Genomic DNA, 25,618 nt, shown 5'->3' on the forward strand with positions numbered 1-25,618 from the left:
CAGAGTTGAGTTCTGGGACAGCCAGGGCTACAGAGAACCACCGTCTTGAAAAACCAAAAGAGGGAGAGGAGAGAGGGGGATTGTAAGAATCTGATAAAATATATGGTCGGTTTGTTTTTGGTTGGTTTTTTGTTTGTTTGTTTTTTGCTTTTGGTCTGTTGAGACAGGATTTCCCTGTGTAGCCTTGGCTGTCTAGCACTTGCTTTGTAGAGAAGGCTGGCCTGGAACACATGGCGATCTGCCTGCCTCTGCCTCCCAAGTGAAAATATATGGGTTCTAAGGAGAATAAATATTTTTTTTAAAACCCAAAACTGGTATTCATCAACAGCTCACACCTGGACACAGGATTTTGCTGCCTTTCCAAGCCCTCCTGACACAGCACGAGGACCCAGCCCACAACTGCCTTGTAGTCTAACCCTTTCCCCCAAAGGGTCCAGTTTCCCACTAACAGGATTGTGCCCTGGCCTGCTGGAGCTTTTAAGTGGGAAGGGCTCCCCAGGATCACCTCCTGCAGCCTTGCTCTGCTCACACTGGGGCTCCTCTGAGTCAAGAGCCTGGGCTGGAAAGGCTGGGGGAGGCTGGTGGCTTCTAGCCTCCATCGGAATCTATCCATGGCCAGAGACGGAAGACGACTGCGAGGGCCAGGGGCTTGTGGTGGCCACGCCAGAGCCTACTTCTGAGGAGTCAGAGTACAGAAATGCAATAAGATACAAGTTTATTGGTGGAGCTGCAGTGGTGTCCTCCCCATTCCCTGGGGGAAAGCAGGGGACACAGCACCAACAGAGGGATGGATAGACAGATCCCTAAATGGACACACAGGTGGAGCAGACTCACAGAGCCACACACAGAGCACAGCCACACAAGCACAGAGACACACGGGCCACAGCACCAAAGAACAAACACACAACAGACACAACCACAGGACTTCGGGCACACAAACAAAGTGCAGGCTTTGGGGCCCCTGCATAGACAGAGCAAGGATCACGTGGGGAGGGGGCCCCTGATGACCTCCCCAGGCATAGGCACATGAACAGCACGAAGACAGGCAGATGTCCCCAGCTCGGCAGCCAGCCTGCCACAAGGACACATGGAGTGTACAGAAAGGACAAGCGTGACTCTCCAGGCCGTGTGGAGCACGAATGGTGGGGCTTCCACACACCACACACCCCTGAACTGCTTCCGGCCATTCAGTCTAATACCCCTCCCTGAGTCGCCTTCATACACACACTGGTCTTGACCGCCGGGGCAGGGGCTGGGGCATCTGGCAGGTGAGAAATGGAGAGAGAAAGGTCCCTTCTGTGACTAGGGAGGCAGGTGCTGAGAGTCCAGGGCCAAGCCTGGGCCTGGCAGTGGGGGGTGAGGGTGGGGGTGAGGCTCAGGCTTGCTGGGGCTCCCGGCAGCGCTGACACTGGGCCATCTCAGGCTGGTATTGCTCCACCTGCAGGGTGCAGCTGGAGAATCCAAACCGGGAATAGAGCCGGGAGGAGGCTTCAGCCAGGACGGCTTCAGGGTCAGCGGTGGAGTCTGTGGAAGTGTGATAAGAGGCAGCTCAGTCTCTGGGGAGTCCGGCACAGCCGAGGGCAGTGATAAGGACTGAAGGGGCCCAAGCCCAGCACAACCCCAGAGGCCTGAATAGGGTTCTTGATTTTTCTTCTACATTATATGAGCAGCGTAAAATTGTAAAGAAAATGTTGAGGCGCACTCCAATGGGCCACGCTAACACACTGAGCTGTGCCCAGGCACCTGTTCCTCTCCGCCTTTGAGCATCATTATGTGGCTGGGTATTTCCGCAGCCACACCACCTTCTTCCCAGGACAATCCAGATGTTAAGTATTCTGCCCCACCGTTCCTCTTCAGTTATCATCCCAACATCCCACAAGTTATGATATTTTGGGCACCCAGATTGCATGGCTCTGATTGCTTCTTGCATCTGGGAGAAGCTCAAAAACCCTTTGTCAGCTCATGAGTCACTGTATATATATTTTAATAGCTGAATCATAGTGTAGATATGATTTATATTCAGCTTCCTTTCCTCGAGCATTACACCACAACCATTTCCCTACTTGCCACACATGCTTCATAATCGCCACTTTAAATAGCAACGTGATGCCCTACTGAGAAGAGCTGCCAACGTCACCCAGCCATGTCCTGGAGGTAATGGTGGTGTTTTCAGGGTGCTGGGTTCCCCAGCTGCCTCAGAGATGGCACTGCAGTTCTCAGGCCTCCTCGTCTCATAGTGTGTGTAAGCATAAGAGTACACATGTGTGCGTGTGTGCATGTGTGCATCTGTGTGTGCACGTGCACGTGTGCACATGTGCGTCTGTGTGTGTGTGTGTGTGTGTGTGTGTGTGTGTGCTTTCAAAAGAGGGAAAGACAGAGAGAGAGAGAGAGAGTTCAAGAAAACCAAAATAGGCAAAGTGTTTCAAACATGTAATCACAGCACGCAGGAGGCTGAGGCAGGATGACCTCACAGACAGCTGGGTACAAAGTGAGACTCAGTCTCCAACAAACAAAACCTCAGCGCCCCAGGCTGTCCACATGTGGACGCAGAGGGGCTGGTTCTGAGAAGGCGCTGGCTGGGGTAGCATTGACTCACCAATAGCCAGGTGTGCAGAAGCCACATGGTAAGTAAGCGTCAGGGCCCACAGGTGGAGCTCATGGGTTGCTCGGACTCCTGGCACTGACAGCAAGGTGTCCCTCACAGGCTCAAATCCTATGCTTCGAGGGGCACCTGCAAGCAACGTTGCCAGGTTGTTGCTGCCAAGGCCCACCCTGTGAAGGAGCAGCCCCACTAGACCCCTCTTTTTCCGATCTCCTTCTCACCCACCCTGTTGGCCCCATGAACCAGCCTTCTCACACTGTTTTAGAGAAGAGGTGGGAGCTGAGGGACCCCCCACCAACGGAGGGGTAGGGGTGGGGGGACGACAGGAGCATCAGTGCTGAATTCACCTTCCATGAGGATGCGGAGGACATCTCGAAGGGTGGGGGCTGTGGATCCAAGGGCACAGATAGAGAAGAGGAAAGTGCTGATAGGGTCAGCTGCCTTGTACTGGGGCTGTAGAGAAAGCAAGCGAGACCTCAGACTAAGCAGGGCTGACCTCTCAGAGGAGGCTCAAGGGCCAGCTTTGCAAAGAGACCCTGAGGAGACCCTGAGAATCTTGCTGAGGGGGAAGGAGACATGACCCAAACCTGGGAGAGGGCCTGGGAGGCTGGAAGCTGAAGTGATCGGGTAGGCAGGGGGTCCCGGGAGGGAATTGACACAGCACAGGGGAGGAAGGCAGACAAGGCACAGTACCTTGAAGTAGATCAGGATGGAGGCAGCCAGGACCCCAAGGCTCTGAAGGAGATCCCCCAGCACGTGCACAAAGGCAGCCCGCACACTGGTGTTTCCCAGGGGCAGGGAGTAGCCATTCCCCTCCTCCAGCGGGGCATACTCGGTTCCCCTAGATCCATGGCTGTGGGGGGGCCCTGCCTGGTGCAGCATAAAGGCCATGCTGAAAGAGGAGAGCACTTCAGCCAGAGGGCTTGTGCTCGGCCTCTGCCTCCTTCCCCCAGATCCCCCACCTCCACCTCTTTTCCATGCCAGAAAGAAAACAGCGTTACCTAACAGAGCAAAGTTATGCCGTCAGAGACAGAGGACACTGGACATGGGGCCAGAGATGGGGATTCAGGTCCTGGCCCTGCTATTTAAATAGTCTTTTGCATTAACAGGAGCTAGGAGAGAAACTAGCCCTCATGGACTGAGAGTCCTAAATAAGACCATACTAATAAAAGTTCCTGAGAAGGACTGGCATCCAGGAGGCCCTCAACAGTTATCTCCTGGCTGAACTGTCTCTCTCCCACCCCCTTTCAGGAACACCCAATGAAGACAACAGAGCTCTCTGTGTGCATGCGCGCACATGCGCATTGTACGTGAGAGACAGACAGAAAGACACACAGACACACAGACACACACACACACACACACACACACACACACAGACACACACACACACACACACACACACACACACGGGGGGGGGGGGGAAGCAGTCTACCATCCTGTAAGAAGCCCTTCTCTCACACTGGGACCTACAGCATATTGGCACAGACGGCAATGCTGGCCGTCAGCAACATGGCACCGCCCTCTATGTGGTAGTCACTATGCAGCAGGCGGATGAAGGCCAGGTACAGGAGGACGCCAGTGACCATCCAGAGGGAGACCACAGAGGCCAAAGCTCCCAGAGTCTCTGCATGGGAGACAACACTGTTAGGGCAGGGCCCCAAGGCACTGGTAGGGCTGGGGCGGGGGTGGAACCAAGTCATGCGGGACTTACCTGAGCGGTGCCAGCCGAAAGTCATGGTGCGGGTGGCTGGCCGAGTGGAGAGCCAAAGGGAGAAGAGGCTGCCCATCATGCTGCCTACATCTGCCAGCAAGTGAGCAGCGTCGGTCATAATGGCCAAGCTGTGTGCCAAATACCCACCTGTAAGGCAGAAATGTGGAGCCTGAAATGCTGGGATCTAGATAGTCTGTGTGCACAGGTATGGAAAAGAAGGAAGGAGAAACCAGCAAGAGGTTGGGGTTTTCTCATGTGATGAGATTACAGGCATTTCTTCTAGTTTTTCTGTAAGTACATATTTGATTTTCTTTCTTTTTTTTTTTTTTCCTTTCTTTCTTTCTTTCTTTCTTTCGGGTCTTTTTTGTTTTTCAAGACAGGGTTTCTCTGTGTAGACTTGGCTGTCCTAGACTCACTTTGTAGACCAGGCTGGCCTTGAACTCACAGCGATCCACCTGCTTCTGCCTCCTGAGTGCTGGGATTAAAGGCGTGTGCCACCACGCTTGCCAGGCAACATATTTGATTTTCACAACAAGAGAATAGGGTTACTAACCGGCCAGCTCAGAGAGCCTTGGCCCACAACCCCCCATGCTGGTTCACCTTGAATCCTGCTCAGTGCTCTGTCCTCACCAGTCCCTCTCTGCCTTTCTCCTTCCCTGCTTCTCCAACCAGGAAACCCAGGTTTCTTGGTGGAGAACGGCCTGGGGAGTACAGAATATGGGACTGGAGGGGTGCCCCCCAACTTACCAACCACCTCCCCAGCCATGAAGATGAAGCACACAGCACAAGCAGCATACAGTTGCCTCCGGGCCTGCAGCCTCTCTGAAGAGAGGCCTGAATGGAGCGTGGGGTCCTTATGGCAGTGGTGGAAGGCCATCCCCTCAAGCTTGGGCTCCTCGGGGAGGGGCTCTGAGGGCTCTGTGAAAAGACTGAGACAGGTGACATGTTCACCCTTGAGCGTGACTCCAGAACTGACTTGGTCACTCACACGCTGACAGAGCCGGGGCCTGCCTGAGCAGATGGGCCCATATTTGCCCCTTCGCTAGATTCATCATGCCTGAAGCTTTGCGGGCATGTGGGGCTCAAATGAACAGCCAGACCCAGTATCTCTCTCCTTCCACACACAAGGCCATAGAATCCCATATCTGTAAAGTATCTTACAGCAGCGCAGTCTAATGCTTTAACAAATGGATGTGAAATGCGAGGCTCAGAGAGGGCAGGAGCTGGCAGGGACGGCACAGCTGGCAGGTGGTAGAGCTGAAACTAGACACTGACCAAATTTCTATACTGTAAGAGGCAGCTGACCAAATTTCTACACTGTAAGAGGCAGCAGGGATGCAAAACAAAGGGACACTTCCTGAGTTCTTGGCGAGTGGGACAAATGTGGACTAGACCCTGTGGTACACAGGAGCAGGCAGATGCTGCTGCTGCTGCTGCGGCTGCTGCTGCTGCTGCTGCTGCGGCTGCTGGAGCAATTCTGTTGTTCTCAAGTGAGTTCCAGTGGGGAGACTGCAGGAACCATGTGAGAAGGGCCTTGAGAAATGGGGACGATTTTGACAGAGACAAGTCAAAGTGCCAGAGAAACAGGAAAGGACGCTGGCATGACAGCATGGTACACACAGGCCTCGGTGCCCTCTCTCTCAGCCTTGCACCATGCCTCAGTTCCCAAACCCTGTCTGTCCCTTCCTTTCAAGACAGGAGATGCAAGTGAGGTCCTTTGAAAGAGCAGTGAAATTGGTGCAGTGACTCAGGCCTGAAATCCCAGGACCTGGGAAATTGAGGCAGGAGAATTATTTGTTGAAGGTTAGCCTTGAATACATAAGAAGACCTCTCTCATAGACACACACACACACACACACACACACACACACACACACACACACACGGGGTGGGGGGGCGCGCAAGCAGGATTGTCACAGAAAGAGAGGTTCCTGCCTGCTACACCTGGGGTGGTAATGGCCGGAACACTGGATTTAGAGTCCAGCCCATGTTACCTGGAGCTCAGTCTGCCCACAAGCCTTGACAATAGGGTTGGGGCCTTACCTAGGATGCCACAGGCAGTGCTCAAACTGACTGTGTGGGGGAGGGGTCTATTCTAGCCCAATTCTCACTGCCCCCACTAAAACATGGGGGGTAACAAGGATCCCTGAGAGAAAATGATGGCTCCAGATTCAATAGATCCCGTCAGGGGATGGGAAGGGGGACTGGTGGCATCGGCTGAAGGGGTGAGCAGAGCCTGGGGACATCCAGGCATCAGGGAAAACCCTGGAGTGGGAAGGTAGGTTTATTTCCCACTGAGCATGAGTGGGCATGACTCTGGTGCTCTCAGAAGGGACAGAAGATGAAGGTGGCCTCAAGAGTCCATCCTTGCTTGTTCCACACAACAGGGAGCCGGGTCTAGTGGGAGACACATAGCCCGACTTCCACCAGGGAGAGGCTGGGGGTGGGACCTGAACAAATCACTCTGGGGATAAAAGGAGGGAGTACCTGGCTGTGATGGGCATGAATGAGGAGAGCATTACGGGAGGACACAAGCCACAGAAGACGCTCCCGACAGATGGAATTGTGACGATAAGGTCTGCAGCTTGGAGTGTAAGCGGGGTGCTAGGTGAAGGGCTGAGGATAAGGGCTCAAAGTAAGGAAAGAAGAGACCCAAGGAAAATATCTAGATGTTGATGTGACCTTGACAGTGAGTAGAATGGGAGACTGAGGACACGAAGAGTCTCAATGGATCTGGCCCTGACGCTCTGCCAGGCAGTTATCAGAGGAGGGTCAGGTAAACAGGCAGAGCCTTGGAAAATCCTGCAGGGTTTGGTGACTAATAGTCATATGAGGATGAAAATGGCCCAGGAGATGAAGATGCAGTCTGAAGAGGAAACAGATGCTGGGCAATTCGGGGGGCTGTGGCAAGGCTCCTTTCCAGGGCTTGTAAGGTGCAACACAGCCAGTCAGCAATGCAGCTACCCATCAACAGGCTGCCTCCTTTTGTTTGGCATCAAGTGGGCACCAAAGGGCCTCTCTGCTGGGGTGTGGACCTGTGATTACATTTTATCCACGGCCGGCCGGGAGGCTGTTGTTTCCTTCCCTGGCCTTTTGAAATCCCCCAACAAACAACAGAACAATATGGGGGTGCCGAGGGCGGCAGTGAGGCCTGGGGTATTTCCTTGGTTAAGTAAGAAAGATTGATGCCAAGTCAAAGGGTATGGGAAGAAACGCCAGGCCACAGCTGGAGCCCCACAGCTGTCCACCACTGCAGTCCCCTGCAGAAGAATCCTTCCTTCCCTTCTGCTCCCCCATTTCCCCCACCCACTCAGATTTAAGGTCCCCCTCCCACGAAAAGAACTGGAGACACCACGGAAAAGACCACATCAGAGACAAAAGGAAAAAGACTGGGAGGGGAGGGAAACAGTAAGATTGAGAGTGATGGAGGAACAGGGGGGAAATAGGCCAGAGACCCTGTCAAATTCCAGAGACAAACAGACGGACGGCTCCCAGACAAAATGGCCAGCGGAGGTGGCCAGGGAGGGCCTGTCGCGGTGGCCGCTCTGAGATTGCAGGGCAGACGGAGCCGGCGGCGGGCGGCGGGCGCGGGCGGCCCGCAGGGTGCGGGGGAGGTTCTGCTGCCGCCCCCGGCCCGCTGTCCCGGCCTCTCCGAGCCTCATTTCACACCTCGCCGCCCCCGGCCCCGTCTGTGCGGAGCCGGGAATACCCCCCGCCGCCCAGCCCGCACCTGCTCCTTCCTCGCCGCCCCCTCGCTTCCTCCGGGCCGCCCGCGGAGCCCCGGCCGATCCCCAGGGCCGGAGCCCACAACTGGCCGCGGCTGGATGGGGCGCCCAGAGCCCGGCGTGCGGAGGGCAGGGTCCGGGGCCTAAAGCTGGGGTCCCGAAGCCAGGAGGCGAGGCGCACGGAGCAATGCGGACAACGCCGCACCTGGCTCGCTCGGTCCGACGGAGCGGCGGAGGCAGCACAGGGGTCAAGAAGGCTTGGAGCGCCACGGCAGGGGACTTGCTCAACCCAACAGAAAAAAAATACCAGGGTATCCCGACAGAGATGAGGCGGGGAGTGGGGCGGGCTGCGGCCGGTGGAAACAAGCTGTTAAGCTCGGGGACCACGGAGCGCTGGGGAGGCGGGCTGGGCCGGCGCCGAGGGAGACAACGAAATGGACCGATGGCATGAGTCTGGCGCCCCTGGTCTGAGGGCCAGGCCAGGTCTATCCTACCTCTTCAATCGCAGGCCGCCGCCGGCGCTGCTGCGGTCTCCGGAGCTCACTAGGCGGGTGGTCTCCGAGCCTCCGGTGGCGGGAGAAGGCTCCATGTCCCCGCTACCTTGACCGTCTAGGTCGCACGGAGTGGGAGAGACAAGACAGGGCTTGGGTCAAATCCAAGCGGCCCAAGGACCCCCCCGGACTTCCCGCAGAGCCACCAGAGTGGAGGGAACTGCAGCGACTGTGGCGCTCGGAGTCCGAACTGCAGAGCCCGCGGCCGCGGGAGCCCCGCCCCACGTGGGGCGAGCTCCCCAAACCCCGCCTCCGAGCTCCCCAGTCTATCTCCCACGCCTAAGACCCGCCTCCAGGGCCCGCTCCAATATCCAAAGCCCCATTTCCCCGCTCCAAACCGTGGAGTGCGGTGGGGTGGGAGCGAACCTCCACAGCGCCCTCGCCCCAAGTCCCGCCCCCAGTTCCCAGTCTGGCTCTTCACACCTAGGGACCCCTCTGGCACCAAACTTTTTGAGGACACACCGCCCTATGCATGCCAGTTTAGGGGCGTCGTCCCACCACCCAATCACTTTGTGGCTTTGGCCCCCACGCGGAGGCAGAAACAGGTGCCAAATCGATCTGGAGAGAAACGGAGAGAATCTGGGGTGAGCAGTGACACATTCCCAAACAACTCTAAGGACTCCAGCCAGAAATCCCACTGTGGAGGCTCTGGAATAGGAATTCATGAGCAAAATCTGCTGCCAAGCACTGTACTGCTAATTATCATTTATTTTTACACAGGGACCTTGGGTAACAAAAACCTTTCTGCTCTCCTTCAACCCATATATTATCTCTACTTTCCAGATAAGTAAACTAAGTCCCCAAAGCATAGAAGGCCACGTGACCTGGAACAACTGTCCCATCCTTTTCCCCCACATGGGTCCGACTACCGCCTAGCAGTTGGAGAGGCTGGGGCAGCGGGAGGAGCACTTTCACCTCTGAGGGTCACCAGCTACTGTTTATTGAGGAACACTATTTTGTTCGGTTCGTCAGCACGTGACTCCTTTGCCTACACACTGTAACACCGTCTGGTGTGCTCATTTGGGGGAAGACGAAAGCCCAGAGAAAGCAGTGACTTACAGCCGTCCGTGGCCAGGGCTGGGGTTGAAACTTCAAGCGCTCAGTGCTCTCTACTCACAGCTGCCGCTACTGTAGAATGAAAAGGGGAGGGGGCTGGATTGTGCATTCTCAGCTGTGACAGTCTGTGAAGAGGAGGGTCCGTGGGAGGAAGGGAGAAAGCAGAGATGGAAAGGGTGCTGGCGGGGGGGGGGGGCGGTTGTTAATGAGTCCAGACTATAAACCCACCAACCGCATCCTTTGGAACACACCGAGCCTTCTCAATTGAAGATTCTGAGATTGACACCTGCCCTCAACACGGTTGTTAGAAACAATGAGATCGTGTGTGCTTTTCCAAAGGCAAAACAAAAATGAAAAAGTCAAAGAAACCGTGAGCATGCCAGTGTCTGGAAGTGGCGGGAGAACTTCGCGGAGGTGGTGAGGCTTAAAACGGATTAGGCAAACCCGGCAGCGGGCAGGCTGTTCCAGCGGGAGAGAGTGCGGCTAGGCTTGCGCCAGGTTTGTCCCGCGGCAAGCGCAAAGCGATGGTAGTTAGCGGAGAAGCAGAAGAGAAAAGCTAGTGAACCCGGCCGGAGTCTGCGTGCCCTAGGCGCGGGCCTGCGCCCACGCGCGCCCAGGGTCACTGTCGGGCCTTCCTTCTGCGCTGGCGCCTGGACCAATGAGGGGCTCTCTCCTTCGAACCTCCCCTACGGTCTTGAGGGCCTTAGCTCAGGAGGACAAACTGAGAGGGAGAGCCGCCGGCCAAGGTCACCGTGTTGGCCCACTACAGAGCCAAGATGGAAATCATGTCCCTGTGCAGCTATGCTAGAGCCCCGGGCTCATCTTGCCCAGCGCCGTCGGTTTTCTAAACTCGCCGCTTGCCCTGAGTCCAGTCGCGCAGGTACTTTGGGACCAAAGAACCATCCTGCACTTCTGAGATCAGCGTGCTAGCCTCGTCCCCTGTGGCCCTAGGGAGCTCCAGAATGGGGAACCGGTTTAGACACGCCTCGGTCGATGACGACAACAGGGAATTTGACAACAATGGCTTCCTCTGGGATTTCCTCCCCTTCCTGGGCAGCCCACAGCCTTGTGCAGAGCATCCCCGACTGCCCGGGAGGGGGCGCGGATATTGGCACGTGCCCAACCAGCCACCGGGTGGGAAGTCGGCAGGCCAGAAATGAAAGGATCGTCGGAGCGAATGGATGACAGCCTTACTGTGTGTCTGGCTGCCTAACGCACCGCCTCCAGAAGCCCAGAGCGCTCGCCCGGCAGCGGGAAGACCAACAGTTGCCTTCGCTTGGGAAGCTATTTAAGAAAAGCTTGGCAGTAAAACTCGAGTTTGTGCCTGTTTCTCCGGGAGCCACCAAGAAGCCCTACAGGAATTGTGCACAGGATTTTTTTTTTTTTTTCGAGACAGGGTTTCTCTGTGTAGCCTTGGCTGTCCTGGACTCACTTTGTGGACCAGGCTGGCCTCGAATTGACAGAGACCCACCGGCCTCTGCCTCCTGACTGCTGGGATTAAAGGCGTGCTCCATCACGACCGGCTCTGCACAGGGTTCTTAAGAACAACACACCTGGGGGGATCATGCTGCGCTTGGAGATGACGTTGGAATGCCAGCCAAAGGTTGGTGTCCTTTACGGAACTGTCAAATTAGTCAACACACCTCCCACCCACCGTCTCCACCACCGCCCTAGCTGGGGATTGGTGATGAGTGACATAGACACTGCCCCTCTCCTAATGATTTCTAGAGAGTTCTCTTCTGTAGCACTTTGTTAAATCAGTGCAACACTGACTCACCCACAATTTCTACTACCTGCCCCGCTATACCTCTCTAGCAACCTTCCCTAAGGTTAGTCCCAAAGGCTTGAGTGATGCAGGGAGCCCTGGATGTCCCCAGGAGGACAATTCAGGGCCAGGTTCCAGAGGGCCTCTGTCAGAACAGCCTAGAAGGTGCAGGAGTGCCTAGGTTAAAAGTCCACCCTGGACCACCTGTCACTTGGAGAGGAGGCATTGAAGTCTGGATTAAGGCTGAGCTCAGGCAAAATTTGCAATCTAAGCATGCTGTGTCCCAGCACCCCATGAGTGATCGGCAGCCACATGGTCCGTAATTAAGCCAGTGCAAACAGGAGAAGTGGGTTTGCATGGCAGCAGGGCGGAGGAGAGCAGCATTTACTTGGTAATAAAGAAGACGACAAGAGCCTGCAGTTTAAATCTCCTTTGCCCCAGGGAGCCTTTCCTGGCTCTTAACTAGGTCAGGTCTCACACTAAACAACTCTCCTTGCAAGCTACTTCTTCCTAAGCTTATACCGCTCTAAACTGCAATTGTCATTCGACAATTGCTTGATTCTTCACTTGGCTCCAAGGATATTCTGGGTTTTGGGGGGCGGGGGATTAGGTTTTGTTTTTTGTTTTGTTTTTTTCCTGGTACTTCACTGACCGCCTATTTTCTCTCTCCTTGTTGCTTCCTCCTCATCTTCTCCATTTCTTAACGATGGAGCCATCAGTCCAGGCCTTGGACACTGTCTCTCTGATTTCTCTGCACTTGCCTTTAGCCTTTAAATAGTGCCAAGTAACAACAGAAAGCAGGGGTTGTCAAGGCAGGATGTGGGGTGATGGGAAACCACTGTCCTGTTTTATGTTTGATTTTTATTTTAAAAGAATCAAATGTCATCTATGGAAGATAGTTCCCTCCAAGCCCAGTGTCATCTTGATGCCTTTGGTGGTGGTGGTTTGGTTTTGTTTTTCGAGACAGGGTTTATCTGTGTAGACGTGGCTGTCCTGGACTTTCTTTGCAGACCAAGCTGGCCTCGAACTCACAGAGATCCCTGAGTGCTGGGATTCTAGGCTTGCGCCACCATGCCAGCTATCTTGGGTTTTATTAAGTTGAAAACTGAGTTCCTGATTGCTACCCAACCCCAAATCTCTTCCTGTAGTGCTCTCTTGTCAGAACACAGCAGCAGCACCGTACAGCCACCCTTGGCTTTTCTATATTCACCCTGAGCCAATCTGTCCCCACAGTCTGCTCCTGCCCTCCACACACCGCCTGACCTGTCCTCAGACGGTTGCACTCACCTCCCAGGTGACTTTCCTATTTCTATTTTTCTTATTATTCATTATTCCCAAAGAGATAACTAGGCAGCACAGGTCATATTCATCCCCCCCCCACTCTGTGGGGGTGTGGGGGTGTCTTTTATCCCTCCCTTCCTTTTTCAGGGCTTCTCTGTGTAGTCCTGACTGTCCTAGAACTTGCTTTGCAGACCAGGCTGGGCTCGAACTCAGAGATCCACCTACTCTACCTCCTAAGTGCACCACCACTGCCCTGCTAGTCACTTTCTCTCTTACAGAGAGTATAAGCCAAAGTCCGTCTGCCAGCCTACAAGCCCTTACACTGACTTCGTTTCTCACTCCCCGCTGTTCTCACTGTATGTGAATTCCACGATGCTACAATATGCCAGGTATGTCCCAGCCACAGGACATTTGCACTTGTCCATATTTCTTTTTTCTTTTTCCAGATAGGGTTTCTCTGTGTAGCCTTGGCTGTCCTGGGCTCGATTTGTAGATCCGGCTGGCCTCAGAATTCACAGATCTGCCTGTCTCTGCCTCCCGAATGCTGGGATTACAGGCATACACCACCAAGCTGGGAACTTGTCCATATTTTTAACTGCAGTGCACTCTGTCAGATGTGCCAGTGACCTATTTCCTCATCCTTTTTTATTGCAACAATAGGTATCAAACCTAGAGCTGTGTATGCTGGGAAAGCACTCTACCACCACTGAGTACAAACCCGGCTAACCAGCCTAACCTTTTACTTACTTTTCTTGCTATTTTTGCCCAAGACAGACGTGGTGTCATTTGCTTGTAATCTCAGCACTCAGGAGGCTGCAGCAAGAGGACAGAGGGTTTGAGGCCAGCCTGGGGTACATAGTGAGTTCAAGACCAGCCCGGGCTACAGATAAAGATCCTGTCTCATCTTTACACAAAACAGAACAGGGCTGGAGGTTAAGAGCACCGTCTGTACTTCCAAAGCTCCTGAGTACAATCCCAACAACCACAGGGTGGCTCACAACCATCTATAAAGGGAGCTGGCGCCCTCTTCTGGCCTGCAGGTGTATATGAAGACAGAGAACTATAAACATAATAAATACATCTTTTTAAATAAATAAAACAGAACAAGCCAGAGTGATGGCGTGGCCAGAAAAGGCACTTGCTGCCAAATTTGACAACGTGAGTTCAATCTCTGACCACATGGCCAAAGGAAAATAAAACCCAAGATATCTGGCACAGTGGTGCATGCCTGTAAGCCCAGCCCTCAGGGATCTCTGTGAGTTCGAGGCCAGCCCGGTCTGCAAAGAAAGTCCAGGACAGCCAAGGCTACACAGAGAAACCCTGTCTCAAAAAGCAAAACAAAACCACCACCACCAAAAACCTGAGATGTTCCTGCTGAGCACTTGAGAAGGCATCAAGATTAGTCGCTGGTTAGAACACTCACTGCTCTTGCAAAAGACTGAATTTGAGTCCCAGCAGCCATGTCAGGCAGCTCACAAGCACCTGAAATCCCAGCTCCTGGGGGTCTAATGCTCTTTCTGTCTTTCACAGGCATCCATACACATGTACACACAACACACACACACACAAATTAAAAAAGACTGGTAGCTGGGCGGTGTTGGTGCACACCTTTAATCCCAGCACTCAGGGAGGCAGAGGCCGGCGGATTGCTGTGAGTTCAAGGCCAACCTGGTCTACAAAGTGAGTCCAGGACAGTCTAGGCTACACAGAGAAACCCTATCTTGAAAACAAAACAAAACAAAACACAAAGGACTTTGGAGAGCTGGAGATGGCTCAGTGGTTAAGAATATCTGTTACTCTTACAGAGGACCCAGGTTCGATTCCCAGCACCCATGTGATGGTTCACAACCCTCTGCAACTCCAGTTCCTGGGGATCCAATGGCCTCTTTCTGACCTCTGTGGACACCAAACTACTCTGATTTGTAGAGCAAGCTAGCTTCAAACTCACAGAAATCCACCCATCTCTGCCTCCCGAGTGCTGGGATTACAGGCGTGCGTCAGTAGGCCCAGCATAAATCTGGATTTTTTTGAGATAAGGAGATCCACCTTAACCCTGGACCAAACCTTCCAGTGTCAGCCTAAGCAGCAGACAGGGAAGGAGGAAGCATTTGCTCTTCACCTGATCGCTCTTCCCTCTCTGGCGAGTCCGTTCCTACACTGGCACGAGAGCCCACTTCTTTGGGATTCTGGTGCGTACTGAAGACCAGCGCAGGCACCCAGCCTTGTGGATTCTTAGACATTCAGTGCTGAGGTAGCCGCTGTTAGAATAGTCCTGAAGGAGACTAAGGCAGGCAAGCCCAGTTATAGGTACTGATTGATTAGTGGCTTACTTACAGCTCTGCTTGCCCTGCCTGTTTACCACGCATGGCTTCACCTGCCGCCTGAAACGGAACGACCCGGAGCAATGGCTGAAACTGTGGCTGCCTGGCTGCCACTCTGTAAAACCTTGCTTGCTTGGCTGCCTCACTTTGTGGTTTTAGAACACAAAAGGGAAAACAAACTGTGCCCAGGATCAAAGTCAGTAGCTTTCTTAGCGTATGTCTACTGATCCTATCCCTTTTCTTCCACTCTGTTTGGAGTGCTTATTCCAGGGACATTGCCACAACAGCTGGGGCGAAACCTGTAAAACCACTCTAATAAATCTCATACACATATTCTAATCTAATATATTATATATAAAGCCCTGACCCTAACTATTATATATATTATATATAACCTATTATATATTCAATGAATATATATTCTATCATATATTGTTTTTATGTTCTGTCCCTCTAGAACAGTGGTCCTCATGTTTCCTAACACTGTGACCCTTTAATACAGTTCCTTACGGTGTGGTGACTCCCAGCCATAAAATTATTTTTGTTGCTACTTCCTAACTGTAATGCTGTGACTCATGATGTAAATATCTGATATTTCCGATGGCCTTGGCAATCCCTGTGAAGGGGTCACTGACCCCCGAAGGAGTCGCAGCCCACAGATTGGAAACTGTTGCTCTAGAGAGCGTACCCTGACTAATACAGGACAGAAACTACGATGGGAAGTCATTGCAGAGACCCTGACTTGGAGACAGGAGCCTGAGTTTGGACACCACTGGGTGACCTTCAGTCCTTTTCTTTGGAAAATACCTGCCTCACTTAGAAAATCTCCACAGTCCTTTCCAGCTCAAAAACTGTAATTCTAGAACCTGCTTCTTGGATGTGACAAATTGTCACGTCTCCTCCCCACTCCTCCAATTGCATATGCTCCAGAGTCTGGTATTTTGGGTATAAATACGCCTGCTGTTCTGTGTATTTGCGTATCCTAGCTCTATGACTACGGTGGTTTTGTTTGTGGGTAAACAAGGGATGCTTCACAGTTCCTTCACACAGGACCAAATGACTGTGGGATACAGTAAGCTCACCGACTCAAGGTATGTTGGGAAGACAAAGAATTCCAAAAATGTTAACCTGTACTCATTCATTGGTAAGGTTATTTTGTTGTTTCTTTTCCTATTATTTTTGCAAGCACACCTAAGTTTTGGAGTTAATCCTGTGAACAGCACAGGTTTTTACAGGAAGATAAAAAAGAAGTGCAGGGGGCTGGAAAGATGGCTCAGAGGTTAAGGGCACCAACTGCTCCTGCAAAGGTCCTGAGTTCAATTCCCAGCAACCACATGGTAGCTCACAACCATCTATATATAATGTGATCTGATGCCCTTTTCTGGCCAGCAGGTGTACATGCCTGTATACATGATAATAAATAAATAATAAATCTTTTTTTTGTTTGTTTGTTTGTTTGTTTGTTTTCGAGACAGGGTTTCTCTGTGTAGCCTTGGCCATCCTGGACTCACTTTGTAGACCAGGCTGGCCTCGAACTCACAGCAATCCGCCTGCCTCTGCCTCCCAAGTGCTGGGATTAAAGGCATGCGCCACCACGCTCGGCATAAATAATAAATCTTAAAAAAAAAAAAAAAAAAAGTGCAGAGGCAGAGGGCTCTGTTGGTGAGCACACAGCTTGTTAGACCCAGAGTAGAAATGGAGACCCAGCACCTGGCTTGCAGGCTGGTTTTAGTACAATGATGGGATTAAGATGAGAGCCTGCTCAGGAGAAACCATCAAAGGCCTGTGGCTTCTGGAAAGCAGAGCACAGGAGCGTCGGTCACAGCATGCCAGGCCCTCTTGCCTGCTCTGTCCCAACACTCTGCCACTGCCAGGTGGCACCATCTTTTCATTCAGAGCAGGGCTGCACAAGAGTTAGCAGGCTCTTTCAAAGCAGACCGGGATGAATTGGTGCCAGGGGACATGAGTTGTCACATTCTGGGGCCCCAGGCAAGACCTGAAGGATGGTTTCTAATTCTGTCCCAGGGCTCAGCTCTGCAAATCAGGGAAGCAATCAAAGCATTCATATGGAGGGGTGGGGTGGGGGTGTCAGAGATGGCTAGTACCGATCTCATTCAACCAACCAACATCTGTGCATCACCTCCGGTATCCCAGCAGCCCTATTAAGAGCTGGAGGGGGCCGGGTGCGGTGGTGCACCCCTTTAATCCCACCACTCAGGAGGCAGAAGCAGGAGGATCTCTATGAATTCGAGGCCAGCCTGGTCTACAAAGGGAGTCCAGGACAGCCAAGGCTACACAGAAAGACCCTGTCTCGAAAAAACAAAAACAAAAAACAAACAAAAAGAGCTGGAGGAATAAGGTGCTCGGGATTCTGTACATGCCATGTGTCCTCCCGTTTTCTATTAGTCCCTTGGCCTCTAGAACCGTATGAAGAAAGACCCTCTGTCATCTTGTCCACGTCTCCAGCTTCTAACCCAGGGGATTTTTGCTGGCCAACCTCCAGCCTTACGCTCCAATGGGAGAAAGATGCTTTACCTTCAGCTCATTCAACTTACTGTGAGCCAGGCATAGCTGTAGGAATTGGAGATACAAACCAACAAGACCCCTGCCTGCCCTTGTGGGCATTGTCAGCTGAGAAAGTCAAACACTAAACTGTGGTGGCACACGCCTTTTTTAGTCCCAGCACTGGGGAGGCAGAGGCAGGCGGATCTCGGTGAGTTCAAGGCCAGCCTGGTCTACAAAGTGAGTTCGGGACAGGCAAAGCTACACAGGGAAACCCTGTCTTGAAAAACAAAAAACAAAAAACAAAAAGCTTGCCTGAGGAAGCATGCGCCTGAGGCCTTTGAGGATGAAATGTCAAACTCAGGAAAGGCCAGGAGGAACGCTCCAGGCAGAGGAAACAACACGGTCAAAGGAAACACAGTGCCCTCAGACAAGTGTGCAGTGGTTCTCGGTGACACTGGCAGAAGAGGCAGAGCCTGGGAAACTGAGGTAAGGAATCCCCTGTAAGTGCACTCTGCCCTGTGCCTACCCCACCCCCACCCCCACCAATCCCCTGCTGCAGTTCAGAAATGAGCTGCTTTCTTCTACTGGCTCTATTGACCCATTGGTGCTGTAGAAAATTGAAGTGAGAAAAATTAAACACAGCACAAGCCACTGTGGGAGCAGCCTCAGCCCCTCTCGTTTGGTGGGGTAACTGCAAAAGGCATCTGACCCAATCACATGGGCTGAGCAAATAGGGGTAAGTATAATCTCCGTTTGCCTCGATGCCTGGCATCTCAGGGATGGAGTAGCAACTTAGCGCTTAAAACCTAGGAGAGAGAGTGAATTGCGGAATAGTTGCAATAAAGAACCAAAGCTGCACACGCGTGCCGGGCAGGGGTTGCATGTTCCAGGAGGCACTGAGAATGCTCCTCTGCAGAGGAAGCCAGCGGCACAACACAGGCTCCTGTGGGGAAATGACAGGGCTCCTGCCAGCTGGAGGCAAGAGTTCCTTTCCAGGTCTGCAAAATGGCACCTTCAGAACCTCTCTGCTAAGAGAGTTAACAATATGGACCAAGAGCTTCAAAAAACGGTCAGTCTGGGGCCAGCAAGGTGACGCGGTGGGTAAAAACACTTGCTACAAAAAAAGCCCAATGGCCTGAGTTCGATCTTCAGGAACCACAAAAGGCGGAAGGAGAGAAGTGACATCTGGGAGTTGGCCTCCAACCTCCACATGCGCCTCACAGCAGGTAAGCACTTGTCGGTTTTCCTTTGGTTGGTTGGTTAGGTTTTTGGGGTTTTTTTGTTTTGTTTTTAAGTTTAGTTTAGTTTTGCTTTGCTTTGTTTTTCTGCGACAGGCTCTTACTATGTAGCTCTGGCTCTCCTGGAACTCACACAGGCATAGACCTGCCAGTGCTGGGACTAAAGGCGTGCACCACTGTGTCCAGCAGCACTTGTGGGTTTTTTGGGTTTGTTTTTGTTGTTTGTTTGTTTGATTGACATAGGGTCTCTCAGTATAGCCCTAGCTGTCCTAGACTCCCTCTGTAGACCAGGCTGGCCTCGAACTCACAGAGATCTGCCTGTCTCTGCCTCCTGAATGCTGGGATTAAGGACATGCACCACCACACCCTGCTGCACTTGTTCTTGAAGAGGATCTAGGCTCAGTTCCCAACACCCATAGGGCGGTTTACAGCCATCTATAATTCTAATTCCAAATCTGACACTCCCTCAGGGCACCAGGCATGCATATGGTACACAGACATGCAGGCAGGCAGAGCACCCATACACATAAAATAAATCTTAAGATTAAAATATGTATATTCAGGACCATTTAGATGGCATATTGGGTGAAGGTGCCTGTTATCAAGTACGGTCACCTGAGTTCAATCCCTGGGACCTGCACACACACACACACACACACACACACACAGAGAGAGAGAGAGAAAGAGAGAGAGAGAGAGAGAGAGAGAGAGAGAGAACACATAAATGTTGTTTCTTCTTTCAATTTGACTCAGTAGCTCCATTTCCACTACTCAGCTCTTACACAAAAAATCAGAAATTTGTTCAAGGATGTCTATAAGCATTTTGATGAAAAAGTTAGTATACCTGTCAAGTAGTTATAAACAATTCAATATACAATCTAGATCATATGACTACATTACGGTATCTCCTTATTGTGGAAGCACAGTAGTGGCTTTGGAAAGGACCAAAACCATCATTTTTAAGGGATGTGCCAACGAACTGTTACAGTCTAACCAGGTAACTGCCTTAACAGGGGACAGCTGAGGGGTGAAGGACAGATTTTCCAGAACACTGACATTTGAGGTGAGTCTCAACGTTTGTGGAGAAGTTTCTAGATAGAAGGGAAAGAAAAAGGACCAAGTGAAGACTCCCAGGAAGTCTGGAAAGATAACCTCTGCCATACCTCTTATCCACCTCGGCACCAAGCCCATAGTTTTTCCGTGAGTGGGCTGAAGAGCCATCACAATGATCCGGGTGGTCATGGCCTCTTCCTGGAAAAGAGGGAATAATGTGGAAGGCTGTGGCTCTGCCCCAGGGCGTGGAAATAACGCTCAGCCCTGGGCTTGAGGGTCAGGCTTCTGGAGCGACATAAGTCCCGGGTCCAATATGAGTTCCACACTCATCCTGCTGGCGGCGCCAAAAAACGACTGGCTTCTCCTACAAAGCAGCCGTAGAACCAGAGGTAGTATGAAGCTTCACCTCCCCCAGGAGAAAGGAAGCCTGTGTGGGTCCTACCTGGATTTATAGACCAATTCAGAGGTAAAGAGCCAGGTCGGGAGGTCGTCTGTCCAGCGTGCCCAGAGATCTCACGCTGTTGCCATGGCTCCCCTGGGGGCCCATCGTCCTCCCAGGCCTCCCCCCGACTCTGTTCTGAATCCCTCAGAGCCTGCCCCTTGCAACAGCCGCTGCTCAGCGCTGTAGGCTTGAGGCTGAGGGGAAAGCGAGTCGCCCATTGGGCCCTGAACCTGACCTCCTCCCGCAGTCTCCTCTGCTCCGGCTGTTGTGGTTTTTCTCGATTTCGCATCCATCCTATTTAGTGACTGGGTTACCCTATTCTTTCAAACCCAGCCACTAGATTGGGCAGGTTTACTTCAGGTAAACAAAGTCGGCCTCTTCCCCATCTTAGACCTACCCCTCCTTGTTAGGCCCCTCTGGCCTGTGAAGAGCATGGAGGACGCTGGGAAATGTGAGGGGAACATGAACCCTCTTTGACATTTGCGTTCTTCTGACTGGAGTCACAGTAGCCTTAGACTGCCGTCTTGAATTGTTGTCCTTTTGGCCCAGAGCATGCCTCCTGTAGATGACCCACCCCGGCGATTATCCAAGACTGGGACAAGCCTCTATGCCGTGCTGGAACTAAGGAAGGGTGCCCAGCCTGAAGAGATTAAAAAGGCCTACAGGTTCACACCCCTACCCTTTACTCAGCCCTGCTATTTCCTCCCAATACCTTTACAATCTCCAGACCCTCTTAAAAAAAAAAATCCCAGCCGGGCATGGTGGAGCACGCCTTTAATCCCAGCACTCAGGAGGCAGAGGCAGGTGGATCTCTGTAAGATCCAGGCCAGCCTGGTCTACAAAGCAAGTCCAGGCCAGCCTGGACTACAAGAGAAACCTTGTCTTAGAAAAAAAAAAAAACCCAAGAAGCTTTTATTTGGGGGCCAAAGGAGGCGACCCGCTTCTTCAGTGTGCCGGGAGAAGAAATGGAGACCTCCCCTCCATCCTTCATGCCACACCTCCTGTAACCCTTGCACTATCTAACGACCTAGACCTGCCTTGCATCCTCAGCCTCCTACCTCAGCGGCTTCCTGTACCCCTCCCCACTGGCCTTTTGGTTATCGCCTGGGTAGGAAGCTGGCCTTGCAGTATCATCCGGACAAAAATCCAGGGAACCCTCAAGCGGCAGAATTCTTCAAAGAGATCAACGCAGCCCATGCTGTACTCAGTGACCCTACAAAGAAGAAAATCTACGACCAGCATGGCTCGCTAGGCATCTACCTGTTTGACCACTTTGGTGAAGACGGCGTCAGATACTATTTTATAGCACACAGTTGTTGGTTCAAGGTACACCATGCTTCCTATCCCTTCGAAAGAAAGAAAGGAGTTTGGAGAGGCTGGAGAGCTGGCTCTCAGCAGTTGGGAGGCTATTCTGCTCTTGTAGAGGACCTGGGTTTCATTCCCAGCACCCACATGGTAGCTCACAACCAGCTGTAACTACGGTCGCCGTGGATCCGGAGCCGCCTTCTGGCTTCTGCAGACACCAGGCATGCACATAGTGCACAGACATACGTGCAGGCAGAACACCCACAACACAGAAAGTGAAATCAAATCAGTCCAGCTGTGGTGGCACATACTTCTGAGCCCAGGTCTTGGGAGGCACTGGGTAGCCTAGGCTATATAGTAGGATACTGTGTCAAAAGAGTGGGAAAAAAGGCTGCCCTCCTCTCAAGACAAATGTGTCTGTTCTTAAGCCAGGCGTGGTGGCACACGTCTTTAATCCCAGCACTCAGGAGGCAGAGGCAGGTGGATCTTTCTGAGTTCAAGGCTAGCCTGGTCTACAAAGTGAGTCCAGGACAGCCAAGGCTACACAGGATAACCCTGACTCAAAAAACAAAAAAAGCTTCCTGTTCTTGTTTTCTGGGTGTGAGGAGGATAAAGGGAGGGGGAGCTGCCTGGAGCTACAAAAAGAGCAGGGGACCATGGTCTCTCTCCTGTCTGTAGACTCTCGTCATCCTTTGTTGCTTGCTTACTTGCTGCTGCTGCTGCTGTTGCTGCTGTTTTTGCTGTGGCAGACTTAGTCAACCGCCTGAGGAGTTTAACCAGAAACGCCAAACAAATGTCTATTCTCAGCCTACAAGATCAGGTGAGGAGCAGAGGCCGGGACTGGAGTCACGGTTCAGTCAGGAATGGTAGAGCCAAGTGTGGGGCCAGTGAGAAAGGCCTGTGAACCGAGCAGGTAACCCCAAAATGTGAACATTTTTCTCTGGGGAGAAGAGAGACTGAAAAAGAAACTGATGTAACACGTTAGGGCAGCGTGGCCCTTTCAGGACAAGCTGGGGGAGTGCGCTTGCCTACCACATGGAAGACCCTGGATCCCACCCCCCAGCCTTGGGGGCCAGGAGGAGTGAACTGTTTTAGATTGTTCCCACCCCACGTTAGTTAAAAGTTTAAACCGGTGTGTTGGCTGAGGTTCAGATGGCTGAGTGCCATCTGGCGGTGCTAAGTAGTAACTGCAAGGTCAGGGTTTTCTCACCTATAGCCTTAAAAATCCTGAAAACTGGGGGGCTGCGGTGGCGCATGCCTTTAATCCCAGCACTTGGGAGGCAAAGGCAGGCAGATCGCTGTGAGTTCGAGGCTAGCCTGGTCTACAAAGTGAGTCCAGGACAGCCAAGGCTACACAGAGAAACCCTGTCTCAGAAAAAAAAAAACCCATAAACTGTCGCTACTGTAGATATGCAAGCATGTTCTCATTCCACCACAGGAGGACAGCATAAATTTGAAGTAGAAGAAGACAGAGACAGTTATTAAGGAACGGTGGAGAGGAGCGAGGTATGCAAATGGAGCATCAGCAATGCTAAAGGCTGAGAAGCCAGTGAGATGGCCTCCAAGCCTGACTATCTGAGCCAGACCTCAGGAGCCCAGGTGGTGAAGGGAGAGACTGACTCCTGCAGATTGTCCTCTGATATGTGCACACGTGCTGTGACACACTCATATTCACGCACACACACGTCATATATTACATGTACACACGATGTGTACATGCATGTGTGTACATGCATGTTTAAAGCATAGATAGTACTTCAGATGGGTCATTATCGGGAAGTCTGTACTCCCATGGCATCGGCTGCAGCTGCTTGCACAGAGGGCCTTGCACAGAGGCGTGTGCTTTCAGTTATTGGTGGATGTTCCTTATAAGGTCCCAACTGTTTCTACCATTAGGTGCTGGCCCACAGAGAGTCCCCTGCCACTAGCCCACTGGACACACTGAAGAGAGAAGTGAGTAGCCCTGCCTGACACTGACCCTGATTTGACTCCTGTTCTTAAAAACAATTCCTGTCAAAGGTGATGATGACACCATCCTAGGAAGGACTTGGCTGCCGCCCCCTCCCCCGCCAATGAGCCTGTCCCCACAGTACCTTCTGGAAACTCTTCTTTTTAGCTCTAGCTCCGCTCGCATCTTATCCACATGAGGTGGCAAGCCATAGTGGCAAGTGTTTGCCGAGAAGTCTTTTCCCAGTGGGTGGTGCCCGGGCACTTGTCAGTGTCAGGTGGGTTCCTGAGCACGTACTGACGACTTCACCAAGATCCTGATCACAGAGCAAAGTGGCTCCTGTCTCAAGAGCTGTTGAGACTTTGTGCACCAAGAACTAGCACTGGCCTCATTTCCTGGCAGTACACCTTTGGAGGCTGGTCTCACCATCTTCTGGTACCTACACCACTGGCATTGACACCCCATTCATACAGAAGACATCTCAGGGATGTGTGAGTGCAGCTAAGGATCTGCCGTGGTCTTGTGGACCAGCTGCAGCCCATGTAGTAGTGCCTTCTGCCTCCATCCTTCACGGCACCTCATGCAGGCTGGCCCCTTCACACAGGGGCATAAAATGTGGTGGGAACACACTGTACTCAGAAGACTTCGCTTAGCCTGTTTGTGCTGCTGGCTTGGCATCCACCTGCTCTGTGTCATTTTGATCCTTTCCTTCTTACCCATGTGGCGTCAGGGCCTAGGAACCCACGAACCTCTCTGCCCTCACTGGGAGAAGGGCTAAAGAACGTCAATAATAATAAAAATAATAAAAGCTTTGTCCAATTCCAGTGCGTGTTGGATCCCAAAAGACAAATTGTGTGTGGGATAGAGAAAAAGACCAGTGACTATTGCTCATGTCTGGGATGAGGCCAGCGTGGCCAGTAGAGGTGATCAGTCACTGTGGAGCTGGGGGACCAAGATATCCAGAGGCCAGTGGTGGTGTCCAAAATAACTTTATGATGTGCAGATTCTTTCTAGCTAGATCTGTTACTCCGAACTCTTTCTTTTCTTACTTTCTTTTGGTTTTGTTTCTCTTTTTTGGAGGGAGGATTGTTTCTGTTTGTTTATTTTTCATGACAGGGTTTCTCCGTGTAGCCCTAGCTGTTCTGGACTCACTCTGTAGACCAGACTGGCCTTGAACTCAGAGAGCCACCTGCCTCTGCCTCCCTGAGTGCTGGGATTAAAGGCGTTTGTTACTGTGCCCAGCTCTCCTCCCCCCCCCTTTTTTTCTTTATGTGTGTTTGTGTGTGCGTCTGCATGCATGTGTCTGTGTGTGTCTGTGGAGGGTTCTGAGTCTCTTGGAGATGTGAGTGCAGACAGTTGTGAGTGCTGGGACCTGAGCTCCAGTCCTCATGACTGAGCAGCAGGCTCTCTCACCCACGGAGACATCTCCAGGCCATACACATCACAGTTTCTAAGCAAATTTAGCATCCTTGCAATGGATTCACTAAGCATCCTTGGAGTGGATTCACGAATGCAGTTGTGGATCAGGATCACACACTCTCATGTCACAACCATAAGGCAAGTGTGAGCTGGCACAACAGCCACCTCTTACCTTTTGACCCTGTCTCTGATGATGTAGCCAGAGCTAGCCAAGGGCTGGTGACGTAGCTCGGTAGCAGAGCTTCTCTGGCACACCTGTGACCCTGAGTTGACTTCCAGCATCACAGAAGCTGGTCCCAGTGCTTCAGACGTAGAGACAAGAGGATCAGGAGTTCAGAGTGATCCTGGTGATGGTGAATTCCAGGGCAGCCTGGCCCACATGAGAGCCCGTCCTTACTAATGGAGAGGGAAGTGTATGGTGAGATTGCTCAGTGCGATATGGCTCTTGTCACCAATTCTGATGACCTGAGTTTGAGTTCTGAAACCCACATGGTGGAGAAAAAGAACTGACTTCTGTCGGTTGTCATGTGACTTCCACATGGGCTCCATGCTGAACCCACCTCTCCCGAAGTAAGTAAGTACAGGGGCTTTGTTTTGTTTTGTTTTAAGGCTGTAAGAAAAAAAATGGGGCCAACCTAGGGCCTGGAGAGATGGCTCAGAGGTTAAGAGCACTGCCTGCTCTTCTAATGATCC

At 52.1% G+C, this 25,618-nt stretch overlaps 2 protein-coding genes across 2 annotated transcripts; one reads left to right on the forward strand and one right to left on the reverse strand.

Annotated features, from left to right (window-relative positions):
• Window positions 1–411: 411 nt before the first annotated feature.
• Window positions 412–8,824, reverse strand: Slc30a3 (solute carrier family 30 member 3). The gene is made up of 8 exons (XM_051141108.1): window positions 8,536–8,824; window positions 5,064–5,245; window positions 4,317–4,463; window positions 4,076–4,229; window positions 3,296–3,494; window positions 2,950–3,055; window positions 2,597–2,731; window positions 412–1,524 (listed from the first exon to the last, which is right to left on the reverse strand). Exons 1-8 carry the CDS (start codon window positions 8,628–8,630, stop codon window positions 1,376–1,378), a joined length of 1,167 nt encoding a protein of 388 aa, XP_050997065.1. The 5' UTR covers window positions 8,631–8,824; the 3' UTR covers window positions 412–1,375.
• Window positions 8,825–13,810: 4,986 nt separating this feature from the next.
• Dnajc5g (DnaJ heat shock protein family (Hsp40) member C5 gamma) lies at window positions 13,811–23,858 on the forward strand. The gene is made up of 4 exons (XM_051154577.1): window positions 13,811–13,852; window positions 20,803–20,918; window positions 21,366–21,579; window positions 23,455–23,858. The coding sequence occupies exons 1-4, from the start codon at window positions 13,811–13,813 to the stop codon at window positions 23,527–23,529; spliced, it is 447 nt and encodes a 148-aa protein (XP_051010534.1). The 3' UTR covers window positions 23,530–23,858.
• Window positions 23,859–25,618: the final 1,760 nt, after the last annotated feature.

Source organism: Acomys russatus, chromosome 1 (assembly GCF_903995435.1).
Source record: "Acomys russatus chromosome 1, mAcoRus1.1, whole genome shotgun sequence".
Taxonomy (NCBI): domain Eukaryota; kingdom Metazoa; phylum Chordata; class Mammalia; order Rodentia; family Muridae; genus Acomys; species Acomys russatus.